The sequence below is a fragment of the Sylvia atricapilla genome, chromosome 1, assembly GCF_009819655.1.
Source record: "Sylvia atricapilla isolate bSylAtr1 chromosome 1, bSylAtr1.pri, whole genome shotgun sequence".
Classification (NCBI taxonomy): domain Eukaryota; kingdom Metazoa; phylum Chordata; class Aves; order Passeriformes; family Sylviidae; genus Sylvia; species Sylvia atricapilla.
The window spans coordinates 93,631,923-93,659,506 of record NC_089140.1 but is presented as its reverse complement, the minus strand read 5'-3'; the positions used below and the strand labels follow the sequence as shown (position 1 = coordinate 93,659,506).

The window sequence follows — 27,584 nt, the reverse complement described above, 5'->3', positions numbered from 1 at the left end:
AGTTACTGTAGAAGAGGTATATAAAGCTTTTTTTTTGCCTTTTTTTTTTCTAACACCACCAGTGATCACCAAGTACAAGACATGACACATTTATATGAACATTAACCCGCCACCACAAAAGAAGTTCCTCATCTTTCCAGAACATCAGCGGGCCCAAGGAGGAGCGGCAGCTGGTCTGCTGAACCAAACGCAGGAGCAAAGAGCACCTTATGGCCCCAGGGCTGCCTGAATCCCTTCAGTGACACCTTTTCTCTTCTAAACAGACAGATCAGCAGTGTTAGACAGCTGAATGTTTTATTTTTTCCTTTTTCATTAAGTGAAGACTTCCTTTGTGACCAGGTTGAAGAAAGTAGCCCTGTTACAAAAAAAAAGGTCCTGAGAGTAAAACACAGAAGCCTGGGTTTTTTTCTTAGTGTTCAACCAGCTTTTCTTTTCCAAAGCAGAATAGAAGCTTTTCTCTGGAAGTGTTTCAATTTCCATATTCACATACTATTAATGGTGCGCAGTCAAGAGCAAGAGCACTCGAAATGCAAGTGGTCCCCAAACTGCAATGAAACAAACCATTGCAGAATGACGGTCTTTCTCTTTAGTCCCTTTAATCCTTCATCAGGCATTGCTTTCTCAGCACCGAATGCCACCTTCTCCCTGCACCCCCCATTCTTCCTCTCTCTGTTGCTGTTTTTTTCTTAATTTGCTTTTCAGCATGACAGGCAGTGGCAGTTTCATTAATTAATACTTCTCCAGCCCTCGAATCCACCGCTGTTTTTCAAATGTATCAAATAGTCATTGTGAGCATCAGGGAGGTTTTTGTTACAGTGCTTAACTTCTTCATGCTGTCCAAATCACATAAAGTTTAATTTTTCCAGTGTCTCAAACTTCTCTTGATTAATATAGATGCCTTGTGCCGCCACAGTGCTTGCCAACTCCACTGTTTATTATAAAGGAAATAAGGAACCAGGGGACTGATTAGTACGTCAATTTATATATATCTTGTGTAGCATCTTCATTTATTTTAAGATGATTAACAGCACGGAGGCACCCCCCCCTCCTGGCAGAGCGCTGCTCCCAGCCTCGCGCAGCAGCTCCGGGTGCGGCTGGCAGGGGGATGGATGCTCTGGAGCACAGCGAGCTGCCGGGGCTCCTCTGCCTGGCACCTAGGTTCCCTTCCGGAGATGCAGCATGTGGGTGACCTCTGCGCTGCCGTGGTCTCTCCCCTGCAAGAAGGACAAGATGGGGAAAAGCTCATTCTCGCCCCTGCTACCAGGCACGACCCTCCAGCAAGTTCTGCTGGCATTCGTTACTCCTTATTAGCATCACGTACATTCATCTTGGCCCACCACGTGAGAACAATTTGGGTTAGGAGGGGTTTTTTAAGCACCTCCACCAAGAGCAAAGCATGTCAGGCCCATATAAAGTCCCTGATGGACTCTAACAAGATGTAACAGGATCTGGCAGAGCAGTTCAGAGAAGGCTGAGAACAAGGAGGGGAAGAAGAGGCCTCCAAAAAGTGGAAATTATGTGCTAGCCAAAAGGGATTCACAACTAGATCAGTGCTTTAAAAAGGCTGAAGTTTGAGGTCACAGAGGCAGCCAAATGAAGAAAAACTGAATTCTTGTGCAGGTCTGTCAAATGCTAAGGCGGCTTTTCCCCCCCCTTTGTCATCTTCCTTTTATTTTCTTAGACAATTTTCATGAATAATTACCACGTTAAAAAAAAATAGCAGGGATATTCTAAAATCAAGTGAAATTAAAGATAACATCATGAATAAGTGGGAGCCTGCAGCTCCCAAGGAAAGCTTTAAAATGACATTTAGAACATCACTGTCGGAACAATGCAGTTTACAATCCTGATCCTAAAACAACATGGCAAGATTAATCTTACATAAATGCATTATCCTTAAGCTAAAGTCTTGATGAAGTGAAACAGACCATTTTAAATTAATGCAACATAAAATACGGCACCCATGTAAAATCCAAGCAAGTTTCAAGCTGTGCCTATGGCAGCCCTCAAAATAGCTAAAGAAAGCCCAGCTCTGGTTGACATAATGTATTAAGTGCATCTCTTTTGTTAATAGATTTAGAAAATTCCTAATTAAACCTGGCCCGAGATTCATGACATTTACCAGTCAAAGTTTGGTTTTAAGTCGGAAAGATTTGCAACAAAATTAAAGAAAAAAGAAGCTGCTGTACAGGCTGCAGTATATTTGAAATGTAGGAAACAGTAACTGAATGAGAGATGTGATAAAACTTCCTTAGTTGGATGCTGAATTTCCCGCAGTAAACTAAGAAAGATGCTTTACATTTTTGCGCGGCTGCATCATGCCTGAGAGACACAGCCACAATTCCAGGAGGAGGCATTCATCACTGGAACGCCTCGTATCGAACCGGCTCCACGCACACGGGGGAGCGCAGCACAGCTCCGCCGGGCTGGGGAGGAGGGAGGAAGGGGAGGGGATGGCAGGCACCTTGCCCCACTTTTCCCTCAGCAGAAACCCACAGAAAGGGGGTCATTAGGGGCTCTCTTTTGGGATGGACGGCCTGTGCGGTGGTGAAAGCGTGCCCTGCATGTCATGGATCATACAGCACAAGGGATCCAGGAAAAGGACAATCCATCCTCCCCACACCTGCAAGGACAGCACAGAGGAGCTGGAGGTGGTGGGTGGCTGGGCCCCTCTCAGGCACGGCTGTGCTCTCAGTTTCACTGGTGAACAGGACCTGAGCTTCGTGTGTGCCAAAACCCACCCAGGGCTCACTCCCCTGTACTCACACCAAGGTATGGTCGGATTTTAAACCGGCTGATATAGAGTTGGATTGAATTCTTCCTGAAGTAAGAATGTTTTCCCTTTTAAAAAGTAGGCTTTCTTCACTTTCATTGAAAAGCAGCATATCTTTACGTGAAACCTACAGCTTCCATACCAGAAGCTGCTCTCACGGCAACTTCCAGTGCTTTTTCCCAGTCAAGAGGAAAAACCTAGTTTGTGTGCACGTTAATATGCTGGAGACAGATCATTGCATGACATTGAAGTAAACTGCAAGGAGCACAGACACCACTGCAGTTTCCTAGCAGGGGACAAGTGTTGGGACAAGAAGTACAGCTCCTAATCCTGTTTCTAATGCTCATAAAGTAACAGACATACAGTACATGCATATTACTCAGATGCCAGTACAGCAGCCTCCATGGTTCCTTGATTGTTTGCATTATAATCTCCATATGTATGAACGAGACAAATTAGGTTGCCATTTATTTGTTCATTATCTATTATTTTGATTAATGGAATTCTTGTTCTCAGAATAACTATTTAAAAATAACATTTGCAATAATGAGGACTGAACTATTAATCATGATCTTTGGAAGAAACTCTACAAGGGACTGAGGCAAGACATTTCATACGAACAAATGTCATAAATAGGACTTCTAACAGACAGTACTAGAATTTTGAGGGCAGGAAAGCCCAAACGAATTCAGAAACCAGTAGTTTAAATAACATTTTAATCTGGGTTATGTTTTTTTGCCTCCTCCCCTTCTCTGTAAAGTTGCTTTAGGACAAGCAGAACTATAGTGCTGCTGGACTATAAAAACATTATAGGTAGCAGATGTCCCCAGCTTTTCTCCCAAGCTCCTTTACAACACACATATAGGCATGTATACAGTGGTTTTTTGATTGTTCTTTCCAATCTTTCTACCCCCCAAGTTCGGGCTACTAACATTTATGCTATTTCAAGTATTGAATGCTGCAAGAGATATTTTAAAATACTTATAGTGGAGAAAATAAAGGTTTATGGACCCATTAATGAAGGGTCACATAGTAGGTACAGGACCTACTGCACACCTGTCTTTTCAGTGAATAAGGCCCAAAAACTGTGATGCCCAGAGCTGTTTCACAAAAAAAGCCTATTAGTGCCTTCTGGCATGAGGAAAGCTTCAGCCAGAGAATTCAGGATACCAACAGTTTGGGTTTTTCCCTGGACTGCAGCTTCTAACTGACTTTCTGCAAACAAAAGGATGTTTTTCTGGAGAGGAAAAAGGTTGATGTTTTGGGGGTTTTCCTTGTTTCACTCGCACAGAAGATGGAGAACTTGGTCTCTGTCCCCAGCGCTGTAAATATGGTCCACGTACATATACACTCAATTAAAGAGAGCTCTCCCTCATTGCTAACCAGGAAACCACACGTTTTGAACACCCAATTTCTTGTCCCTTAAAATTTTTAGAGCGTATTGATTGACACTGATAGAGCATAAACTATATTCCTAAAGTTGGCTGAGTTTTTATATGGCTTTAAAAGCGCAGAAGGAGAAGTCAAACGCGCAGCGTACGTGTTAGAGACTGCTACCACTGCTGCCACTACCGTGGAAAAGCAGGCTGCAGACTGACTCCTGTACCACTGGGAATTGGGCTTCTGGCTGCAGCATCAGGCAGCACCTCTGGAATGACCCCACACTCTGGGAGAGCCTTGCTTTGAGACACACATGCTTGCAGGGCCCCTTTGGAAGGGGAGGTGGCTTTTGTCTTGCCATGTATATGCAATTGGACCGTGCTCCCCGAATTTGTGCCCACTAAATCATGTCTCCGGATGTCACTTAAGAGTATTCCAAATTAAGATACATATTCATTGTGGAAAAGCAAGTTTAATTATGCATATACTGCGATATTTAGCATTTATAAAAATATTCAGAATATTCACTATGTTTAATATGGCAGCTTTTCAAGAGACTCTACATGACTTAGCACAGATTGTATTGACTTGGCGTATGTAATGAGCATTTTTTGTCCTTTGGATAAAGAAGAGTAGGAAATATTCCAAAGTTCATGGGATATTAATTTTATGTAAAAATGTCATTTTGCTGGGTTTTTTTAAAAGCATTCAGGTAGAAATAAGAAACCACCATAAATAATGTTATGAATGAACATCTTATTTCCTACATTTTATTTATATTTCATCGGTGCTGATAACAAAGCATGAAACATGGCCCAGTGCTAATAGTAGCAAAACTGTGTGTGTTTCATCTTTTTTACACACTCCTATAGGTGATCTCCTTTTCAGGGATGCTGAACACCTGCACCTCCTGTTGGTGGTTCATTACCCCAAAATAGGGTTCTTATTTAGACACCTAAATATAGATTTAGCTGGTTCATTTTTGAAAAAGCCTGGCTGTAGACCCTATTTTTAACATGCAGAATTAGAATTATTCTGCGATAAAACTGCTATTCAATAGAGCACTGTTCTAAGCTACCATGCTGGGGGATTTTAAAAGGCCTACCTAACATTGTTTCCTAAAGGAAACCTTTAGAGATGATCTTCTGGCTGACTAGAGAAGGGAATGGGGGAACCATTAAATACTAATGTTAATATTTTTATTCTTTAGCAGACTACTCAGGGGAAGATATTTTACCTGTGAGGTGGAAACATTATGTAAAATGAATCATTTCCACTTGACATCAAAAAAACCCCCCTCTTTCAAACTACCATACATGGTAACAATTGTTTTTTGCTCGGAGCATGTGCACGGCACTTCTGTAACTTGAACTGACTTTACACCATAAACTCTCATGAATAGATCTGTCCCCAATTAAGAAATGAAATGAAGACATGGAGTGACAACGTTTAAAGTGGGAAATGGTAATGCTAACGGAATGCTGCAGGCACCGTTCTCACTGAGAGCTCATTTCTGCGCTTCTAAAGGCCCCTACAGCTGCCTGTGGAAATGAGAGAATTCCCTCTGTAACACCCAGGGACCGTGCAGGTGGAGTCCTCTGGGGCAGCACAATGCCTGCCTGCCATGAGAGCCAGCGAAACAGCAGACAACTGAATAATCCCACCCCACACAGAGGCGGACAAATTGAGACAAAGGCTAGTACTGAGGAAAAAAACAAGACAAAAGAAAGGGAACAATCTCCCACAGAAGTGATCACACCGCATCTTCTGTGGAAGAAATACTGACTGGCATGAGAATAAGCCATTCAAGAAGCTAACCCCTATTCAGTGTTCTGTTGTACTGAGAGATGCTGCAATTTAATCAAATGCTTCAAAGCAGACTAGCAGATACAGAAAGCAAGCTACCTTTGCCATGGAAGAAGTCAGTCAACAAATTCTGAGACGACAATAGTTTACAAAGACAAGATTATGAGTCAATTTATTGTGCAGTAATAAAACCCGAATGACAAAAAGAGTCCAGATGTGGTCTGAGCTGCCGTATTTCTTTTTGGATATATATGGCCATTCCAGAATTTTTTAGAAATGTATTTCCAACTTTGACCTTATACTGTCTTCTAGAAGAAAGCCCAGATGCCTTCAGAATGTGATCTCAACTACATGAGAGAAAACCATGAGCATGAAAAGATGAAAAAGCAAAACTATTAGAAGATGCTTAGGTTTACTAAGCCTATGTTACTAAACTGATGAGAACCAAAGACTAGTTGAGCCAGTTGGCAGAGCTGCAGTGTTTCACTGTCACATTGACTGTGTGTCTCTGTCATTTACTCTGTTACTCAGAGATGCCTTACTCAGAGATGTATTCTTGCACAATTGTATCAGATAAGCATCATAAGAGAGACGCTGAAGGATAAATTTGCAGCTACAGTCCCACAAAAGCAAACATTGCCAACAACAACAGCTGAAGTGCTATGTCATCTTGAAAACTTTACGAGGATTGTTGGCCACTCCTATGGCTTGGTGTCAGTTCAGACAGTCCTGTGATAGAGGCTGGGCTCTCCATGCAGCCTTTGGGCCAGAAAGATACACAGACACAGAGAAGGTGCCAAGAGTCTTCATGAGGGCTGCAACCTATGAACTAGGCAGTGCAGTGGTGCCCAGTTTACTGAGCAAGTAGAAACCAATTCCTAAACTTCATAATAATGGGAGTAGCATGGAGATGCATTCTCCAAGCATGGCTAAAAACATCAGCAGTAGTTTAGTAAGAGGACTGGATGACAGAGGCTGCTATAGTGAAAATTAAACTAAAAATGAGGACAAAAGGGAAAGTGAGTGACGCTGGAGGCAGTTTCACCATGGAAGAGAAGTGCCCATGAGAAGGTGTGCTCTGAAACAAAGCTGCAAATGCAATGGGAAGGTCCAGGCTATGACACTATTCTCCAACAACATAAGATACACGAAACAAGTTCACTTTAATGATTTTCTATATAACAGCTTTGTCATGTATAATTCAGAGCTCTGAGAAGTGTTTGTTAAGACAGGAAACTGTATACTACAAACAGGAAAGCACAATACCAGAGTCCGTGGAAACTGGACTGATGAATGAAATGGAAAATGGACTGGTGGATGAGAGCTTTTCAAAGGCCAGATACTGGGTATCAGGGTAGAAATATTCTTCAAAAAAATACAGACTAAACATTAGTTGTCCTGTTGCAGCAGAAAATGTGATAATTATTAAAGCGAATTTCCAGGAATTCTTTATGTACTATCCCACTATTACACATCAGTGCACATTACAGAGTTACCAATCCCACCCAGTCCCCAGTAAGCCAGTGACATGTTTATTTAAACACTACCTGCTTTACAATTAACTGACTCTCTATATATCAGATTCTGATAAAATGCTCTAAAAATTTAACAGCTAAAAATTAAGCAATACCATTATTATTTATACATCTTATGAAACAGTCAGTGTTTTAGTGATGAGTATCACTGTGCAATTTTTTCCCAGCTACCACATTAAAAACCAAACACCCAATTAATTGTAAAACATACTTGTTTTGGGGCATCCGCGGAGGTGGTGTGAACTTCAGTACCTCGGAGTCCATTAGACTCAAATACCACTGTGGGAACAAGGGGGCTTGTTAACAGATGAACATTCAAGCTTCGTTAGTGTGTGTACATTATTTGAGACCATTACAGATTAACCACGTTGAAAAAAAGACACCAGCTACTAGCCTGTGGCCGGAAAATACCAATTTACCGTAACACTTACTGTAAGAGAGTGTGCTAATGGCAGCCTAGGGCCACTGCCCTTTTTAATTCAGACTTCAGCGCTGAAGAAAGCAATCACTGACAACATTAATTATCAGTGTATGTGTAAAGGGACCCTCTTCTTGCATTACTTACCATTTGGCTTCTGTCATTTTGCATCAGACTGGCTTATGTATGCATCATTCACACTTTTGAGGAGGAACCTGCTACTCCCACTGTCTCATGCAATGCTCAGGAGGGCTCACAACACTGGTGGCTTCAGCCTCCTCCAGCCTCAGCTACAGACCGTGTCAGGTTAAAAAAGGCTGGTAGGGATTTCCCATTTTAGGGCTGACCAGTCTGAGGAAAAAAATCTCATTTCCCACAAAAATGTTCCTGTCAACAGCAACGATGAGGCAAAACAAAGCCTTATGTTGTGCTGAAAGGGGTACTTTGATTTCAATTTGTGCTGGTGGCAACAGAATTCATTAGCATATTCATCTCTGAGTACCCTACCCTCTAATTAAAATAAACCATTTGCAAACAGACTTATCTTAGATGCATTGCAATTTTATGGAGTTCGAGCAGGGATCAGGTAAGCAATATTTGGAGAACAAGAGCAATAGTCATAAAAATTAAAAATCTGTCTATTAGATTTAGTTGCTGGAATTACTTAGGTTAACACGGTATGTGAAACGTAGTTCTTGGCATTTTGTTAGCTGAATCTGAAAGCAGGCAAGTGGGAAAGGGAGAAAGCAAGAGCGAGTGTGAAAAAGATACCTGCGTGGGACCTCTGATGAGTCCTGAGGTGGCTGGGTTGGGTAAAGCATTTTCCACATTCTCTGCAGACACAGTCTCCTTGGCGTGTTTGTGTCCTGAGCATCCCTGTAGTCAGGAGAGAGGGAGGGGGGGTTGGGGGGGGGAGAGGAGAAAGGAAAGTTGAGAAGAAAACATTATGCCAGAAGAAAACATCATTAGTATGTCTAATGTGTCATTATGTGAGGCTACCTTCAGGCCCTGGATGACAACTGTCAGCCTTCATCTAGGCACTGGCTGACAGGCTAGGCACACACAGGACTGCAAGAATGCATAAATTACATTGAATTAAAAAATGCTCCCCATGATGTGCCCGCACCAGGACTGGCATGTCAGGTGTGCGCTTTTCAGAGCAGCTGGATCCACTTCTCAGCCATCACCCAGCTTTGTCAAGCAGTACATCAGGCAAATCAAAGTGACTCCAGCGTGGCGGAGACAAGTCACATGGATAATAGGAAGTGAGTAGGACCAGAGCCCGACTGTCCCCCCCAGGCGGCAATACCTCAGAGACAAATGCAGAGCGAGCGGAGCCATCGCAGACTGATCAAACCTTTCGCCCCTGCCTACCTGCCTGCCGGTGCTGCTTTGACCCCGGACCTCTGAGGCACAGACGAAAGACATCTGTGAATGAAAGTGTCATTCCGGACATTTTGAGCTGGTAGCAGCACAGCAGCCTTCCCCCAGCCCTGGGTAAACATGTTTTCTAGGCCATTAGCATTTGTGGAAAACCGCTCAAACCTCTCCTTTTTCTCCAAAGGTCAGTTTACAGCAACTGACTTAAAGGGCTGGTCTTTGTCTTTTTGCTGCTGATCAAAAAAGACACATTTGACTTTTATTGGGCTTTTTTATTATTAAAAAAAAAATGTTTGAACATCATCTTTTCTATTTTGGTAAAACACCCTCTTTGGAAGAGAAGAGTTGATGTTTCCATTTGCCACTGGAATACTTTGGCTTTTAAAGAAATTCTGAGAGGGATGTCAACAGAAGTGAAGTTTCAGCTTTTCTTTCATGTTCCCCTTCCCTAGTTACAGCATTTAAAAATAACAAAACTGTGACCAAAAAAGTGGCAACAAAAAAACCTCTACACAACTGAAAAATCAACTGCAGGATGCCACAAGATTCATCCAAACTATAAATGCTGTATCTGAAAATGAATGAAGAAGAAGATAGCTACCATCTACTCTGCTGGTATGACATGGACGATCCTGGGATGGTTTTCACCACACCATATACTTGCAAAGAAAAATCTTTCTGCAAAAAACCTCCGAACACCCCATTCACAGACTGTTTTCTCCTTATTATAATAGCACCTCCTGCAGATGGCAGCACAGTCTGCATAATGCACCTGAATTCTCATTCACAAAATTATGTTTCTGAGAGTCAAATATAAAAACATGATTTGGGGAAAAATGCAGATCAGGCATACACATACACACACAAAACTCCAAACAAACCAACCAACCGAAGGAAAAAAACACCAACAAAATAAAATTTTAAAATTCACATAAGTGTTCTAAATATCAATGAGAACCTTCCTGAACTGTAATGGGACAGGTTTGCCCTGTAAGGCAGTCAAGATTAAAGCAGAATTTCTGAGCTGTTAGGAGCATTTTTCCCCTCACTGTCCAAGCTAGCAAGCAAAGCTGAGGGAAGTGTGTAGTAACCAGCTGTGGTCTTTGCAGTGCCATGCTGACTGCTGGAGAGGCAGGGGCTGGCAGAGCAGCTCTGTGGGGCCCAGGAGAGCTGGTGCCTCAGGTCATGATTCTGAAACCTCTGGAAAGACATTTAATCCCTCTATAACCCACACCTCCTTCTGCTGAAGTGGAATACACTTATGTCAGCAGCCATCACCAACCCAACCCAACAGCCTCCATAGAAGCACTGCTCCCACCTATGAGGGAAAGTTGAGGATGCTGTTTGTAAACCAATGTATAAACACCAAGGGTGAGTGGGTTAAGACTTCCACCTAACCCCTCCCTAGCACTCACTTTATGGGAGTTATTCAAAAAGCAAGTGCAAAAAAAGTGGATTGTTTCCAGGTGTATTTGCCATTGCTGCATTTCCCAGGTACCACCATAAGGTTTTTGACAGTTCAGAGCTTTGAGCCATAGGCGTGGCAGGCACAAGACCATACCCCCTGAGTCATCACTCATGTTATCCTGTAGGTGAACAAAAGGGGATGGACGACTACAAGCGTTCACAAATTAAGGTAAATGAACATCACTGTGTGAATGGGAGCTCCTGTGAAATCCATACTCAAAGCTGGTCTCATAAGAGCCCCCAGGAAAGAGTGCATCTACTGCCATAACCCACCCTTTCCTAATATATAAATGGCATGAATAAAATAAATAACCTCTATTAAATGTAACAGTAAGATTCCCTCTACAAGCATCTGGGAAGACTGGGCAGTGTGAAAGAAACCCAGCCTAAGCAAGCTGCAAGCTTCATGTTTGCAGCTGTATCACAACAGTACACACACCAACTCTCTTCCAAGGACACACTGGAACAAACACAAACGTAAAAGAAAGGATCCCAAAAACAAATGCAGCCACTCAAAAGGAAACTGAACACTGTACTACCACACACTAAAATAATCTACTGTGATCCAAGATGATATCATATACCAAAACCCCAAGGAAAGTCTATTGGGAATATTCAACTGAGGGGAAAAGTATGACAAACAGTATACCTAAGCAGGATTTTTGGATGTCCTTTATGTCATGATTGTCATATTTACATTGCAGTATTAAAGCTAAATGGGATGATGCATACTGACTCAGAGGACTCAGTCTATCTAGAGCCGTATGTTATTTCAGATGAAGTTCAATTACCCTCTTCTGTTTGCAGTTGGTAGCATCTCGTCCCTTTTGCCTGAAGCAGCTTTTTATTTGAGTGCTATGAAAAACTACCATCATGCCAAATGGTTTGGAGAAACATCAGCAACCTGGAAGTTGTATATAAAACAAAGACAAGCTACATTAAAAAAAAAAAAGAGGTTTCAAATTCTGAAAACTTGACTGCTGTAAAACACTTGGAATGAAAGAATAGGTTTTGAAGCAGAGGTGGGCACTAAATAACTTCCAGTTGTCCTAGGATGACTTTATGATGCTTGTATCCCCAACACTCTGATTATGCTGGATGTAAGTTCTGCATCTTTAAGACTGGTTCCAGGAGCAAAGGGGGGAGAAGAAGCACAGGGTTTGTTTTCAGAAACTGCACTTGCTTTCCTGCATTCTGTTCCTGGACTGTGCTGTCTGCAGCACAGACAGCAGGATAGACTTCTCCTTTGCTTTTTAGTCAGGTTTGTTTTTTTTTTTTTTATAGCTAGCTGAAGCAGAGCAGTTACCCTGACAGTATTTTTTCTTTTTCTTGGAGCTGTTCAGCCCTGTTCTGGACTGAAAACCCAGACGAACACTAGAAGCTCACACCTGTGACCCACCAGGGCCAGGATGTGGCATTTTCCAGTGCAGGACGGACTGATAAGAGACTGAGTGAGCCGAGCTACACCCCACAAGGACTTTCTGAATTTGCCATCTCTTCAGAACAGCAAGAGATTTTATTGCTTAATATTATTAATATTCTATGCTTTTGGAAATTTTGCTTGTTAAATAAACAGGGTTTTTTCCACTTTTCTCCAAGGAAATCTTTTCCCGAAGCAATAGGAGGAGGGGCCACTTGAACCTGCTTTCTAGAGGGATCCCTTTGGAACTTTCCTCTCAAGTTTGCCCCTAAAACAGGACACCAGTAGAAGCGTCTGTAGAAATCACATCCCAGCTAAAACATTTTGGCAATAAAATCCCTCCTTTAAAAAGCAGGCAAATAGAGACCTCTTTAAAACCCCTGTCACTATTTTACTTTGTTCTGGAAGTCATCATGAATTTTCTGGTCCTTGCCTTCACTAAGTCATCTTCTATTTCCTAGCTTTTACTGTTTTTCTCTTATCCCTCCCAACACAGCTGGGAGCTCACTGGATCAGTAAGATTTCTATGAGCAAGCTGACATAATGTACTATTAAATAACATCAAGGGGGGCATCCACATGAAGGTACCCCAAGTTAGGGGTGGAACAATTAACTAGTACTTAAGAGCAGGAAGTGGGCAGGGAGAAACTTCAGAAGACAATCCACTGGGATGGAGAAAGCAAAGCTGGCTGGACAAAAAAAAAAAAAAAAAAAAAAAAAAAAAAAAAAAAAAAAACAAAACAAAAAAACTAAGAAACACTGAAACTGTAGTTTTAGAAACTAAGCATGTCTTCCTCCGCTTCCTTAACAAAACCCAGGAGCCTGATGTTGGTTGCAATCATCACGCAGCCCTTACGCTCCTGCAAAATGATCTGCTCAATAAATAACAGCACAGCACCAACACAGCACCACCTCTGAAGTGACTGAGCAGAACTGACAGTGAGGTGGCTGAAAGGTGCAACTCATTCATGGACTAGGTCAGACAGATTCTGCCTTCCTGTCTCCTCCAAAAGGCTCTTCCTCCAAGACCCGACCTAACACTGTGCTCCTTCCTTGCCCCAACTTGCACACACCTTCTGGGCACTAGACCACAGCTGTCCTTAAAACTACCAGCTTCCAAGTGTCCTGCATTTTGTACCACTTGCAAAAGCTCCATTTCACACATGCTTTTGACAAAACAGAGCCTATTATGTCAAGTGAGGACACTAGAACACCTGCCTGGAATGTGTGCTCTTTTCATGTGGAGTTGATTTGCACAACTTCTACAAAGAGAAGAAGGGTATAAAAAATAGCATGGTTTACAAGTGGTGAGAGGTAAGACTACAGCTCCAATTCTCCTCCCCCAGAGACACAGACACATCTCCTTTGTAATCAATCAGTGTGATTTTCAGTTTTCACTGAGACAAACTAATTCTGGCAGATCATCAGAGTAGAGTTTCAAATGCAAACATGTAGGTGTATTTTTATATGGCCACTGAAATTTTTTAATCCCTGAACTTTTAAACTGGCTATTTGCACAACTGATTTTTCTGCTTACGTGAATTAGCAGGCACACGTTCAGCTCTACCTCTTTTTAATTATAAGCACACAATCAGATCAAAAGACTCATTTGAAAAATACCTAGTAGCTTTTGATACAGACAAGGAAGATCTTAAGACTTCTGTCAACAAAGACAAAGGACACTGACAAGCGATTATCCTTCTGTGTTGTTGGAAGACTTGTTTGCAGACAAAATTGAACAAAACCTCCAAAATAACATCACAGATAAGCCCCAGAGGATGTTTATTTTGCCTGAAGCAAAAAGATGATGATGTGTGCCAGCACCAGCATATCAGGGGGATCTTCCTGTGACAGCACATCTGTGTAACTCTAGCCTGCTTGAAGCAAGAGGACAAAGGAACAGCAGTACTCCAGGTGGAACCAGATACATTTAACTTGCGACAGAAATGTCACACAGTGCACAAGGGGGGATGCTGCAATGTTAAGAGAGCAGTAAACAAACCCGTTCAAGCCTATCCAGCAATGATAAAAACAGTGAACTTGTAATCCTAACTGTTAAAGGCAGAGAAGGAGAAAACTGGGAAACAGCATGTCATGGTTCTGAACAGTGAAGGAACAAATAAACTACGTCCTCAGCTACGGAAGAGCTTGTGAAAATCTTACCTGTGTGATCTAGGACAGGGCTATTGGCACCACAGGTTTGGTACAGTGAAGCAAGGTCCTTTGGAATGTATGTTTTAAAGATATTTAAAATGTCCAAATGTTTCTCATGCCCATCTGATCCCAGATCCTGTTTGCTGGAGTTTAAAGCTGGAGGAACTCCCACAGCACCAGGCTGAGGCTGCAGCACTGGACTGGCTCGTGCTACTGCTGTGCAGTTTGCCAATGTCCTCATCTCATTTCCAGCCTTCACATGAGGCTCCCTCTGAGGCACCGCCGGCTCCTCGTGTTTAGGGTACTGCTCACTTTTACACAGAGGGTGGTACTGCAGCGGGGGAGTGCATTTGGCCTTCATGGGGTCGGATGCACAGTGCTTTCCTGGAGAGGCAAAACCAGTACCTCCCTGGGGAACCACGTATTTTTCCACTTGTTTACTGTTGGTGGGCTGCATGCTAGGCTTGGATATGACTGACTGAGTAGGTGTTACGCTTCTGCCATAGGTTCCCATTTGCATAAGTTTGGAATTTGCTTCATATTTGCTTTTTTGTTGTGCTGCTATGCTGTATTGCTCCTGGGAATGGTTTAACTTGGGCTGTCTGTACCCATCCAGCCCTGACACACGAGAACCACAGTGGCCGAGCGCATGACTGTCCTTTGCCGGATGCGTACTCCCGGACTTCGCAGCCATCCCAACAGAAAGAGAGCTGGGTTTGGAACCTGGCAACGCACTTGGCACTTGAGTACGTGTAAATCTGGCAATGGGTAAAGGCTGGCATTCCTTACCACCGAGAACAGGAGGGGGCCCAGTGCGCCCACTCCTCGCCAGAAAGACCAGGTTGTTTTTAATACTCTTGAATCCATTTTGTTGAACCCACGGGGGTACCATCGAGTTACAGCTGATTTTGTGCAAAATTCTTTTGTGCATCCACAGGACTTCAGGGTAGTAGGTCTTGTGACTGCAGAAAGGACATGGGTAGACAATCAAAGCAGCCTGCAAGGATGTATTCAGATATTTATTGCATGAATTATCCCTTGTTGATTTTTCACTCAAATCGAGTGGAGCTATCTCCAGAGCTTCAGCACCTTTTTCTATCAGAGGATGCTCCCTGTGCAAGTCTAGCAAATTTTCTCTAGCACGAATAGCCTGCACTTCAAGTGAGGTTTTCAAGTCCATGACCATGTCTGAAGATGTCTGGCCCATACCCGAAGCAAAGCTAGCGATGTGACTGGAGCAAGGAAGCCCTTGGCTGTGATGAAATACTGGCATCTTTATGTCTGCAGAACCACGGTATTTTGAAAAGGGTTCCTTGATGACACTCTCCAGTGCTGACACCAGAGCAGGAATCTCTGGTTTAGATTCCCTGGCCTCATTTTCTCTGGCGTTGCAGCCGCCCAGCTTTGGAAGTTCATCCAATTGAGATGTTATCATTGGGGTTTCCTCTTCGGGGAAGTTGCAGTGGTATGGCTTTCCACCTGAACGGGACAAACAAAAAGACATCATTGTCATTTTACACAGAAAGGAGCCCAAAATACAAAGCAGAATTCAGGACTAGAAAGGATAGCGGGAGAAAAAGGAAATTCTGGTATTACTATGGTAATGATGTGTTACAGACCAAATGTGCTGTATGAGCAAGAAAATCTTGAAATAAGACACAACAGTTCAATTTACTTTTAAAGATGACTGTGGAGTCTGGATAAACTCTCTAATACTGCATGTTCATGACATTTTGAAGAAAAAACAATACAATAACATACCCATGTTAAAATTCTGGGACTGCGAGAAAAATAAACAAATCTGCAACCATTTAATGCTTTTACAAAAGCAAAGATAATGGAGCCAGATAAAACTGACCTAGTTAAAGGTCTGTCAGCGCTTCCATTACAAGCCCCTATTTTCAAAGGGTTTATAACTCAGCTATAAAAATTGGCTCCACACGGAAACCAACCATACAAGCAGGTATAGCATACAGAATAAATTGCCCACTTAAGGGGGATTTTTGCAGTGGCCAAGTATAAAAGATGAGTTATAGAGAGTGTAAAGTTTGAATTTTCCATCCTTTAGTTTAAAGCAAGTATTTTTATTTTGGTTTCTTTGATTTTTTTTCTTCATAAAATATGTTTATGTTTGAGTCAAACTTTAGGAAAATCTTGTGACTGCTCAATCCACAGGAAGATAAGAATTCAATATTTCAGCCATGTGGATTACAGAATTCAAACCACACTTCTAGTTTTCCTCATCTTTTCACTTCTCAGCTCTCCAAATTAAATTTATCCACCTAACATATGCCCTGGAAAGGGAACATACTGACCAGTAATTAAAACTGTTTAGGGTGAAAGAGAAGAGCAGGATTTGTTTTGCTGGGAGTGTGGTTACATCTGCCTGTTCTCCCAATGCTGACCTCTGAGAGCCACTGATGAAGCCAATGAATCCCTTTAAATCAGTTCACAGATCAATTCCACAGAGATTTTCATCACAGCAGTAATGCTTACTGCACTGAATCCATTTAGCATGTAACTGAATTGAATCATCTGACAAACTTTCAGTTTCAATTAACACGCAGTTAATGAGCCACTGCCAGGCGAGTGTAAGAAGACCATGCTCCATCTTAAACGTCACCAGCCCAAAGTGATCACAGCATCCACAGGAGGGGTGAGAAGGGGAAAGGAGTGAACTGCTCTAGAGCTGCAAATCCTCTCACATCACCTCAGAAAGGCCAGCCCTTCAGAAAATCGAGCACCATTCATTAGTGCAGGGCACTGCCACGGGCATTATTCTGCATGGTGCAATGGAAGAATCACGCTGTTGGCTGGAGCTGCTCTGCACATGAAGTCTACTTAGCCTCACCTTCAAATCAAGCAAAAACATTCTTAAGCTGTGGTTTAATTCGAGGTAATTAGGTTAAAAATAACCCACAGGTTCGCAGCCTCACAGGGCTAAATGGTCACTCTGCTAGGATCATTTTCCTTTCCTACTCTCCAAGGGGGTATATTCAGGGGGCAAAAAACAAATCTCCACAACCCAGAAACTTGTTTTTCCAGTGTTGCAGGCGACAAGGTTTTGGGAAAGCACATGCCCAGCGCTACTAGCCAAATTTAGAGTCTGAAACAAAGACACTGCACGCAGCAGTGAAATCTGACACTGCACATCTGTGTTGTTTTCAAAGCATATCTGTCAAAGCCCGAAATACTTGTGCTCTTAAATAAGATTTTAAGGCTTCTCTTTATGATCACAAGGAGTGGCTGCTTTGATCATTGTAGTAAATAATAAAGCAAAGCTAAAACAAACCCTTGGCTGCAGCAGTACTCAGTGGAGAGAGGAACCGACCTGCTGCCTGTACTGGACAGAGGAGGGAGGTGGGAGGCCACTGCCAGCCCCATTCCAGGGACAACAGAGCTGGGAGGCTCCCTTGGTCCACCTGTGCAGCTGTGATGAAGGGGGCATCAGCAGACACCTGCAACTCCCAGGCTGCTCTGTGTACCACACACATTGCTGCATACTTTCTTGCTTGGCCAAAACCTATGGCCCAAGCTGTTTCAGCAAGGAGGACAAGGTCAGACTGTGAGAGGTGGTACGTGTCAGATCTGGGCTTGGTCTTTAGGTCTGGACTGTTCAGTTTAGGTCTGTACACGGGGAGGGGAGAGGGAGGAGAGAGCAGAGAGACAGCCCACAGTCTCATGTGTCCCCATAAAGCCTGGGACTGCAAGTTTTGAGGTGGCTGCAGTCCTTTTTGCCCTATTTCCTACTGCATCCATCTATGAAAAACAGGATTTTTTCACGTGGAAAATGTAACACAGAGCAGGAAAATGATGAAGGCATTTCTGAGGTGTACAGGCCTGTAGCTGTCCCACTGCTCTCAGTGCATTAAAATGATGAAAATGAAAATTTGTAAGGCTATTACAAAACACAACTATAAGCTTCTAACACCTCATGAAGAGTGTCTTGCTAGATTCAATTCCTCTGGTGCCTCACAAGAACAGAAATGAACACACTAGGAATAATTTCAAAGCTTAGATCAGGAGGCTCAATAGCAGTATTTGTGCTAATTGCTCAAGGGGGTACAAGAAAAAAAAAAAAAAAACAAAAAAACAACCAACAAACCAGACAAAACGACAACAACAAGTGAACAAACAAGCAAAAACCCAAGCAAACAAAAACCTCACATCCCTACCCCAACTTCCCAAGATTTGGACAGAAAAAATTTTCACCTACAGGCCGACTCAAGATTCCTTTATCAGTAAAAAGTACAGCCTTATGCTCTTCCCTAGCCCCATCCTGCCCGCCACCAGGGACCCAACACTACAGATCTCAACACCCAGACTGCCTCATGCCATTCTTCCCACCATGGCACGTGGTCCAGGCTGGGCAGTGAGCAGGTAACAAAAGCCAGGTGGAGGAAGGGAGGCAAGCAAGAGCATGAGAAGATGGTAAGGATATTCAAAAATATAGGTAAAGTATTTTTAGAAAAACAGATTAAATTTATTTCTGCCTGCTCCCAGCTACTTGCCCCAGCTGAAAAGGGGTACTAATAATCCTTTTAAATCACTGGTATAAAATACTGTTCTAACTAGTCCAGTGCAGGCATTACTGTCACCAGAAACTTTCGAAATTTTATTATGGCCAGGTCAAAGCAAAAAGCCATGAACGAGATGCCTTCTGCTTGATCTCCAGGGACTATAATTCATACCCCTCATTGAAAGAGTTTTTGGTAAAGCATGCTCTCACTTTTATCCTACAGTCTCTATCATCTCCTTATATTTTGTCTCAATTCCTCTGTTTCTTACCCCAAACAGCTGTTTTTATCTGTTGTACTTTAGAGAAAGGTCCTTTTACTACAACCCTGAAATGTCACAGTTTTCCTGTACCACAGATACCTGGGCAACAGCTAAAGCAGAGGAATTTGCCACGGTGCCTAGCTAGGAGGTGGCTGCTGACACCATCTCAGGACTTCAGCTTGGCTGCAGCTTCAAGGATGAACCACATCACAGGCCACAGGGAAAGCAAAGCAGGAGAGTGCAAAACACTTAACTATATGAAAACCATGGTCTAGAAACACAAGAATATTCAGGGATTTGAGCAGTTCCTCAGAAATACACCTAATGCCATCACCCAGTTACTGACACACACAGATACAAGCAACTCTCCTCCTCTCCACATACACATCCCTCTTCTCTCTTTCTCCCCCTCACATGCATAAACTCCACTTGTTTCCTTCCCAGCACTGTTTCTCCACAAAACCGAATTTCAGAATGGGCTGCACAGCTGTTTTAATTCATGAGGCTTCTCATAAAGTAAACCAGGCTACAAGGCTGAGGACAATGAAATCGTGATTTCTATTCAGAAGAGCAGAACCGGCTAGAAATTGGCCCCTTTTCTGGCTAGTGTTACAGCACTAGGAGTCTAAGGAAAAGGAGCAGATGTGGTGTGTTTGATTTTCAGTAAACATTTGATAGTGATTTGCACTTTGAGATGAATACTGTGGCTTGATTTGAAAACAGACTGCAAATAAATCATGATAAAAGCGAAGGATAACAAGGGAAGAAGGTGCAATATTGCAAAGACCTGTATTAGGTCCTATTTCACTTGGTATTTTCTTTAATGTTCCAGAAGAGATTCTAGACAGAATGCTAACTTAAATCTCCAGGAAATATCATATTTGGAGGAGCTGCAAAAATAACGGGGACAAGGAAATAATGCACAGGGATTCAGAGAGAATAGAAATGCAGCCTGAAAAATAATCAAATGAGATTCATTCTGGGGAAGAAAAGCAGGCTAAGACAAGTGAAGGGAAATGATCCAAAAAAATCCATGCAGTGGGAAGGCAAAATCTGGGAAGAAGCAATGTTGAAAATAACTGATGGTTCAATAGATAGCAAGTTAAATATAAGTGTACTAGATTAAGTTCTTCAGCTTAGCTTTCAGAAATAAAAGCACACATTATAAAAACAAAAACAAAACTCTGAAGAAGACACAATGGCCATGCTTGTCACACTGGGTTTTGAATATACAAAATACATGAAAAATATACATTAAAAAACACATCTATATAAATATATATGCACCATAATAATGGGCACTATGCAAAAGCCCACAGTAAGCATAATACAATGGGAGCCAGCAGGGGAAAAAAGGCAAAAAGCAGTTTTGCAGCAGAAAATCAGGTCTTTTATTCTGTGAGAGGAAGGTTCAGCAAAAACAGTCCATGCCCTTAGAATATTTGTGCAGATCTGCAAATACAGGTAAGCCAGGAGCTGTTCAGAGAACTGCCACAGAAAAGTAACCCAACAGAAAATAAAGACAAAGAGTTTCCTCCCATGGCTGAGGGAAGACAGAAAGGTGACAGGCCAGCGTCTGCAGCCTCCCCAGGAGTTCAAGCTCCAGAAGAATTATGTCATCCTGAGCACTGGAGTCTATCAACAACAATCAGATACACTTGCATGCAGAAAAACTCGTGATTAACAGAAAGAAAAAAAAAAGATAATACATATTTCCAGCTTGAGGAACAAATGTCAAGGGGAGAGGTGAAACACCATTTAGACTGCAAAACCTGTATGGACAAAAACATGGACTATCAATGCATAAAAAAAATCCATCTTTTTCATGGGAAGGCAGAAAGCATGAGTTATTCCTCCCCTTTGCTCTATCAGCACAGCAAAGCAAAACCCTACATTAGCCAGTATCCACACACTGTGACTGTTTCACAGACATATGCCAGAAAACTTGTCTTCCTTTCATATTAATTCCAGACACACTGAAGAAAGGACTCCTGCAGCATTCAACAGTGAGCCAATGACACTCCTTCGCTGCAGGTTTATCCCCTGAATGTAGCTCAGGCTGCTCAAAGAGACCTGGAATCTGTTTTTCCGAGGAGGATTTGTCTTAGCCAAGCCATGCCCCCCGTGCTAGATGTCTGTGGGTCAAGTTTTTATACTTCACACATTGTCCACCACTTCCCCTGCTTTCTGATCCAGTTTTGCCACCCAGATGATCCCACGTGGTGGCAACGTGGGCAGGAGGTAAGAGACAACTCCTTCAAACCTTCTTAGGTTTTCTTACAGCACAAGGCCATGTGCCACAATAAGATACTGGAAAGAAAAAGTTATGTTGTTTTGATAGGAGATACAGCTTCTCATCTGCAAAGCTGCTCTTGGTTTACACACTGTTAGATGTTTTGAGGGGCTCCAACATGAGCTCCCCAGTAATTCAGAGAAAGAGATGATCAAGGACTAGACTGGAGCACTCAGCACCACAGGATGGGGTAGGTTAGGAGGCAAGAAGGTGATACCGAGGGTAGAAAGCACACAACCAACTAATATTCCTGCTTTCTCTCCAGCTAATTTTACACTTGATGGTGAGTGGTTTTGGCTGAGGTTTAAGGTTTTCAACACGGCAGAAACCCGGCACAGCTCTTGATGCTGGCTGACACAGATGGTTTGTCAGTCAGACAGCACACCCTGTCCCACAGAGGTTTCCCTCCAGCTACACAAGGAGAAAAGGAGAGTAATGCTGTCCCACACCACAACTCAGGAGCACATGGAAAGCAAGTCCCAGGTGCCCTGAGAAGTCCTGCCTTCATCTGCTCATGAGCAAGATGCTTCTGGTTTGTATTGTACTGCTTTTTTATAACTTATTAGTATTTTTTTCTCTTATTTTTGTTGTGGCTAGTTGTTGGGGAGTTAGTTTTACACTTCCATGCAAGCAGCTGTACATTTCTAGCAACACTATACACCCTTAGCAAATAAGCCCAGGCCATGGGTTTACCAACCAGAAGTAGCAGCCCTTTGGTACAGTTTGCACTCATTGTCTCCTCATTCACCTTTTCTACATCTAAATTTTAATAGTTCCTAAAATGATTTCCCACTGACTTTTTAAATTCATAGCCAATAATTTCACGCATAGCATCCTGATGGGAACTCTTTACCTACTACCAAGCGTTTATTGGGGAAGGATGATGACTATGAAAACCTATGATATCACAAGTAGAGAGATAAGAACTGCTGCTTTGTTCGGGTTTTCTTGGGAGGGGGCAGGGAAGAGTGGGCCCAGAGTGGAAAAACAATTATCTAATAAAAAAAAATTTAACTTTTTTTTTTTTTTTAGGCACTGTCCTGGTTTTGGCGAGGACAAGGTTAATTTTTTTCAAGAAGTGGAAGGGAGCACGGCCAGGACCCTAATGTTATTGGATATCTCCCCAGGTCATTGCTGGGTGGAGGGGGAAAGGACACTCTCCCACTGCTTAGAAGAAGGGAGAAACCTGGAGACCAGACAAGTGCTGCATTTGTTTGTTGCTGGGTTGGGGTTTTTTTTCAGTGTAGATAGTTTCTTTCTCTTATACCTCTTATTATTAATACTGCTTCTGTTTGGTTTTTTATCTCGTTTCTGTTTCCAGTAAATTGCTTGTCTCAATCTGTGATTTTTGCTTTTTATGCTTCCAATAGGAGGAGGAGGAGGAAGTGACCAGCAACAGCATGATGTTAGTGGGAGTTCCAAATTGGAGAATAATATTCCTAAAGCATAACAGGCACCCTAGAGTAACAAAATTTAACATTTTTTACACCATTTACTTCACAAACAGTACTACTGCTGCTGCCACAATGATTACATGACTAATGATCGGTGTCTTCAATTCAATTTTTTTAATGACCATGCTATTTTTCACCTAATTTTCCTCCTGGGTTTTTTGTTTTGGTCTTTTTTCAGGTTTCCCTTTATTCTTAGAACAACAATACACTGATTTATTCCAAAGTCCTATTTCCTTCATTTCACTAACTTTACCCTCCACAATTTCTCACTTTACCTGCAAGTCACTTTTTACCCTCACTGTCAAATGCATCATCCTTCCAAGCCCAGAGAGTGCAAACAGCTGAAGGGCTCCATTCCATTCATCTCCTTTCCCCTGCAAAACTGGGGGACACAGCAGGGGACAAAAGTGGGACAGGCCAGCCAAACCCACCACTTCCAAAGCTTCCCGGTCACCATTTGAATAATCTCTCCAGCATTGTCCAGTAGGACACCTGCTGCTTATGAAAACAAAACCCACAGAGCTCTTACAATCCAGACAGCAAAAAACATGAATAGGTGACCATAGACTTAATGAAGTTTTTCAGTTCTGGACTGCACATGTTGATATTTCTGAATTACTTTAGATTATTAGTGTTGTTATTCTTATCAGAGATACTGCATTTGTTTTGTATTTCAGGAAGAATCTGAAATGTTACCAAAGTGAGTGGAAAAGAGCACAAAAATTTTAGATGATTACATTTGAAACTTAACCTTTTAAGATGAATGAAATCTGAGTCTGAGAACACTAACAGTATAGCACACAAAAGACCCCTCTCTACAAAGTATTCCCTAGCTCAGTAAAATTACAAATTCCTCTGCACAGCAGAAATGCTTTAGAGTTATGTCACACTTCAAGATCACTTTTTTCTCCAAAAGAAAAGGGAAGTCTGAAACCATCCACACAGCTACAGATGTAAATGCCAGCAAGGTTATTGCAATTTCAAGCATAATTAAGAGAATAGGAACCAACAATGTAACTAAGAAACTAGGCTGTAAAGGGTATTGGGTCCAAAATCTCTCAGAGTGAAGTGCACATTGTTAGGAACTGGAAAAATAAGCCTGAAAGTTCACAATGAACTTTTTCTCTCCAGCTACTTTGCCTACAATGTTTTGTTTATGAATATTTGGCTTTGTTGTTATCTAGGGTACTGATGCTATTGTAAGCGTCCCAAAAGTCAACTCCAGCTCCATATGCAAATTATTCCCATATCCTCTTGCACAGTATCTTTTCATCACCTTCAGCTTCACACCAGTGCACATCAGGTGCAAAAAGCTTTGTAGGGAACCCCGAACACAAACCCTCTTCTAGGGCAGATGCTTTGGGATCTGTCTCCCAGGTATCAGCCCTTCCAGAGGCAACACAGACATGGGGCTTACAGCAGGAAAGCATCCACAGCAGGGCATGTAAAGAAGTGAAAGTTCAAATGTGGGTAAAATGGCTGCTGCTGGCAGTGTGCCACAGACACGACATTTTCAGTGTTCATCACATTTCTCCGTACCCCCTCAGCAGCATTTTTTTGGCTAAGTCACAGGAATTCTGGGCAGAGCTAGATGTGACTTACCAGTCCTTTCACCTGCGGATTGCTCAGAGAGGTCTCTGAGCAAATTCTCTGCCCAGCAGCAGGCAAAAAATCCCATGAAACAATGTGTACTTACCTGCAGATGAAGCTGTAGTGTCCTGTTATCACAGCCTTTCTAAATGCCTTATGCACCTTTCATCCATATTATATCAACCCCAGGGTAGTGAAGACTTCACTGGGGCTTTCGCTATTTGAGAATGAAGTTTATCTTTTATCTAGAGCTGAGGGCAGGTGACACTGGTCTGACCAGTTCTACAGAGCAAGACTGCAACTAATGCACCTGATCCCCCATCCCGATGCCACATCCTGCTCACATTCCCAGCACAGCCCCTTCTGGGACTTGGGACCAGACTTCCTGGTCATGGCCCACAGTCCCTCTTTGCCCTCTGAGCATCAAGAGCATCCTGATGTCTTCCTGTCTCACTGAGAGTTCTCTTAGCTACAGTTTGGATCCTGGAAAAAGGTGAAGGAATGGTAATTACTTACCTAAAAATTGTGGGTAAAATTAAGGGCCAGAGGAATGCACATACAAAACTAATACAAAACCATTTGAAGGGACTGCTTGCCAAAATGAAATTGTACAATTTGGCATTGCCTTTAACTTTGCTGCTCCTAATATTCTTAAAGAAAATTAAGAGATATAAAACCCCTGGAATGCTCTGCAAAATTAGGAAGTGATTAGGCCAGATGATAGCAATTTGACTCTTAACACAGCTTTGTCGTAATTTCACAGCTAACAGCAATACAGCAGAACTGGTCCAAAACCTAGGCAGAGTACCTCCAGCATGCTCTGTAGCTGCTGCACATTTCTCAGTGTGTGGCCCTGCCTGTAAAGTTTGGTGCAGGTAGATGGGGGAAAAAGAAAGGCTGTAAGACCATTAACACAGCAGGATACATAATAAAATTTGAGAGGGTTGGATTTGGGCAAGGGTTGCTGTGGAATTTTTGGGTATTGATTCTTTTCTTTTAGTTTAAGGCACAGGAATGAAGTACAACTGGCTTTGATGCATCAAAACTATTTGCAGTGGAGATGGAAAATTATGACTCAGATTTTTTTAAGCAAGTGGCAGCTTGCCTCTACAACCCCTCCAAACACAGACCCAAAGAGTTGTAAATCTTCCTGGAGATTCTCCCTTTCATTCCAACAGTCAGATCTGCCGCAGTGTCTGCTCCACAGCACCTTCTTCACCACCACCTGTTCATCTTCCTTCAAATGCATTAAGGAGGAAGGCTTTCCAGGCCAGGACTGTGGACTGGCAGCCATCCCATACAGCTTAACATTCCTCATGCAATATTTCATTTCTCCCATCGCTTGTTAAGCACGGGTAGCGTACTGCCATACATCATAAAGCCCTTTACTACAGCTACTCAATCTAAAAACAGAGGGTACAGCTGTGCTGTCAGCCAGCATTCTGCAGAAATACCTCAGCTACAGCCGGCAGGCCCAGCGTGGTAACAGAGGCTGCAATCACAGAAATAAGGAGCTCTGCATGACCTAATTTACCTTGTTTCTCCTGCTGAAGGCCATGCTACCATAGCTGGTGACTCTGCTAACAGACTTAAGGCAGTCAAGAATCTCTACTGTGCAAGTCCATCACATAAAATACAGGAGCACATGACAAAAAGGGGAACTTAGATTGTAAGTATTAAACAGATTTAAAGATTCAGTAGTTACACAGTGCTTGGACAGAAAATATGCTTTCTTGGGCTTATTGTTTTTCTGGCTTTCAGAGGAGAGTGGACTTTGAAAGGAGAATGGAAGAAAACAGGGTTGGAATAGGGAAAAAAGTACACACTATCAAACCCAAGACATAGGCTGCTGAACAGAACTATAATTCTTTGACCACCACTGGAAACTGGATGGCCTTGGTGAGGTGTGACATTGCTGGATCATAATAAGCACCATTATGTGGTGCTGCAAGCACACGGCAGGAGAGATGAGCAACCAAGCCCTGCAGAGGTTCCTCAAGGTAGAAGGACCTATACTACTGGAAGATCAACAGTTGATTTGAAAAGCTCTGCTCTGGATGGACCAAAGAGAGACAGGGCTCTCAATGTGACTGTAGGCACAAGGCCACTCAGCCAAAGCCACTGATTCAGTACCCACTGCAGCTGAATTGCACCAAAGGCACGGTCCACGTGGCACGACCTGCAGCCCAGAGCCAAAGGCCTCAAGAGCAGAGGCTAGAGCTTCCCTGTAGCTGCCTCTGGCTCGGCAGTGGTAGTGTTTGCCCCTATTGACTGCACAGGACAGGGGTACTTGCAGGTTGGTTAACTGCTAGGAAAGCACCTTCCCTTTCCTGTTCCCCTTCCTTCCACTACCCTCCCTTGAAGTAACAGTAACAATGGAAAGCACTTCCAGAAAAGTAAACGGTTTGGAGCGATTTGGAGCTTTAGCATTTTTCCTGACACCATTCCTTTCATGCAGAAAGGCAAATTTGAGAGCTCACGAGAACACCAGAGTTCTGGAGTCACTTACATTCTTCCTTTTAAAGTCTTACTAGTCTGAAAAATCATTAAAGGAAAAAAAATAACTCTAGGATGTCATTTAAAAGAAAAAATAAATAAATATCAACATCTACTAAACTCTGGTGGAAGAGACAGAGGAAGTCTTCTGTTTGGGAAAGAAGTCAGATGAGAATCATCCCAGGGTGCATGATGCAATACAGAAAGGTCAGGAAACATAAAGACTTCTTGAAAAAAAAAGGAAAACCAGCTGTAAATATGTTTTAACAAATCTTTCAAATAATAGGAACTTTGTTATGCTAAAGGAGGATGAGAAAGAGAAATCAAATCCATTTGAAAAATGCCAATAGGAACACATCACTTAAAATAACCCTCAGAGACAATGAAACGGTAATTCTGCACCTGTGAGCCATGATTATTTATATCACCACCTCATTTTAATAACAGCTGTGTGAAAACGCTAAAACATTATTAAATCCGAAACTAACTACAGCATGTAGCACATAGGAAGCTTCTCCACTTTCCAATTAGCACCAAAGCTTAAGCTTTAAAAGCAGCAGAAGCAAAAGAAATGCTGAAAAACACTGCCACAGGCTGGCTTAATTTGGAATTTCTCCTTTTCAAAAGGATTAAAAACAG

General features: G+C 42.5%; 1 protein-coding gene across 1 annotated transcript in view; it reads right to left on the bottom strand.

Annotated features, from left to right (window-relative positions):
- Nucleotides 1-979: 979 nt before the first annotated feature.
- Nucleotides 980-27,584, bottom strand: part of ZNF516 (zinc finger protein 516) — a 99,511-nt gene continuing 72,906 nt past the window's right edge. Inside the window, exons 3-6 of the mRNA XM_066328138.1 lie at nt 14,343-15,812; nt 8,684-8,788; nt 7,706-7,773; nt 980-1,214 (exon numbers count right to left, since the gene is read on the bottom strand). Coding sequence (XP_066184235.1) covers nt 1,155-1,214; nt 7,706-7,773; nt 8,684-8,788; nt 14,343-15,812 — 1,703 coding nt within the window. The 3' untranslated portion in view covers nt 980-1,154. The remainder of the gene's footprint in view (nt 1,215-7,705; nt 7,774-8,683; nt 8,789-14,342; nt 15,813-27,584) is intronic.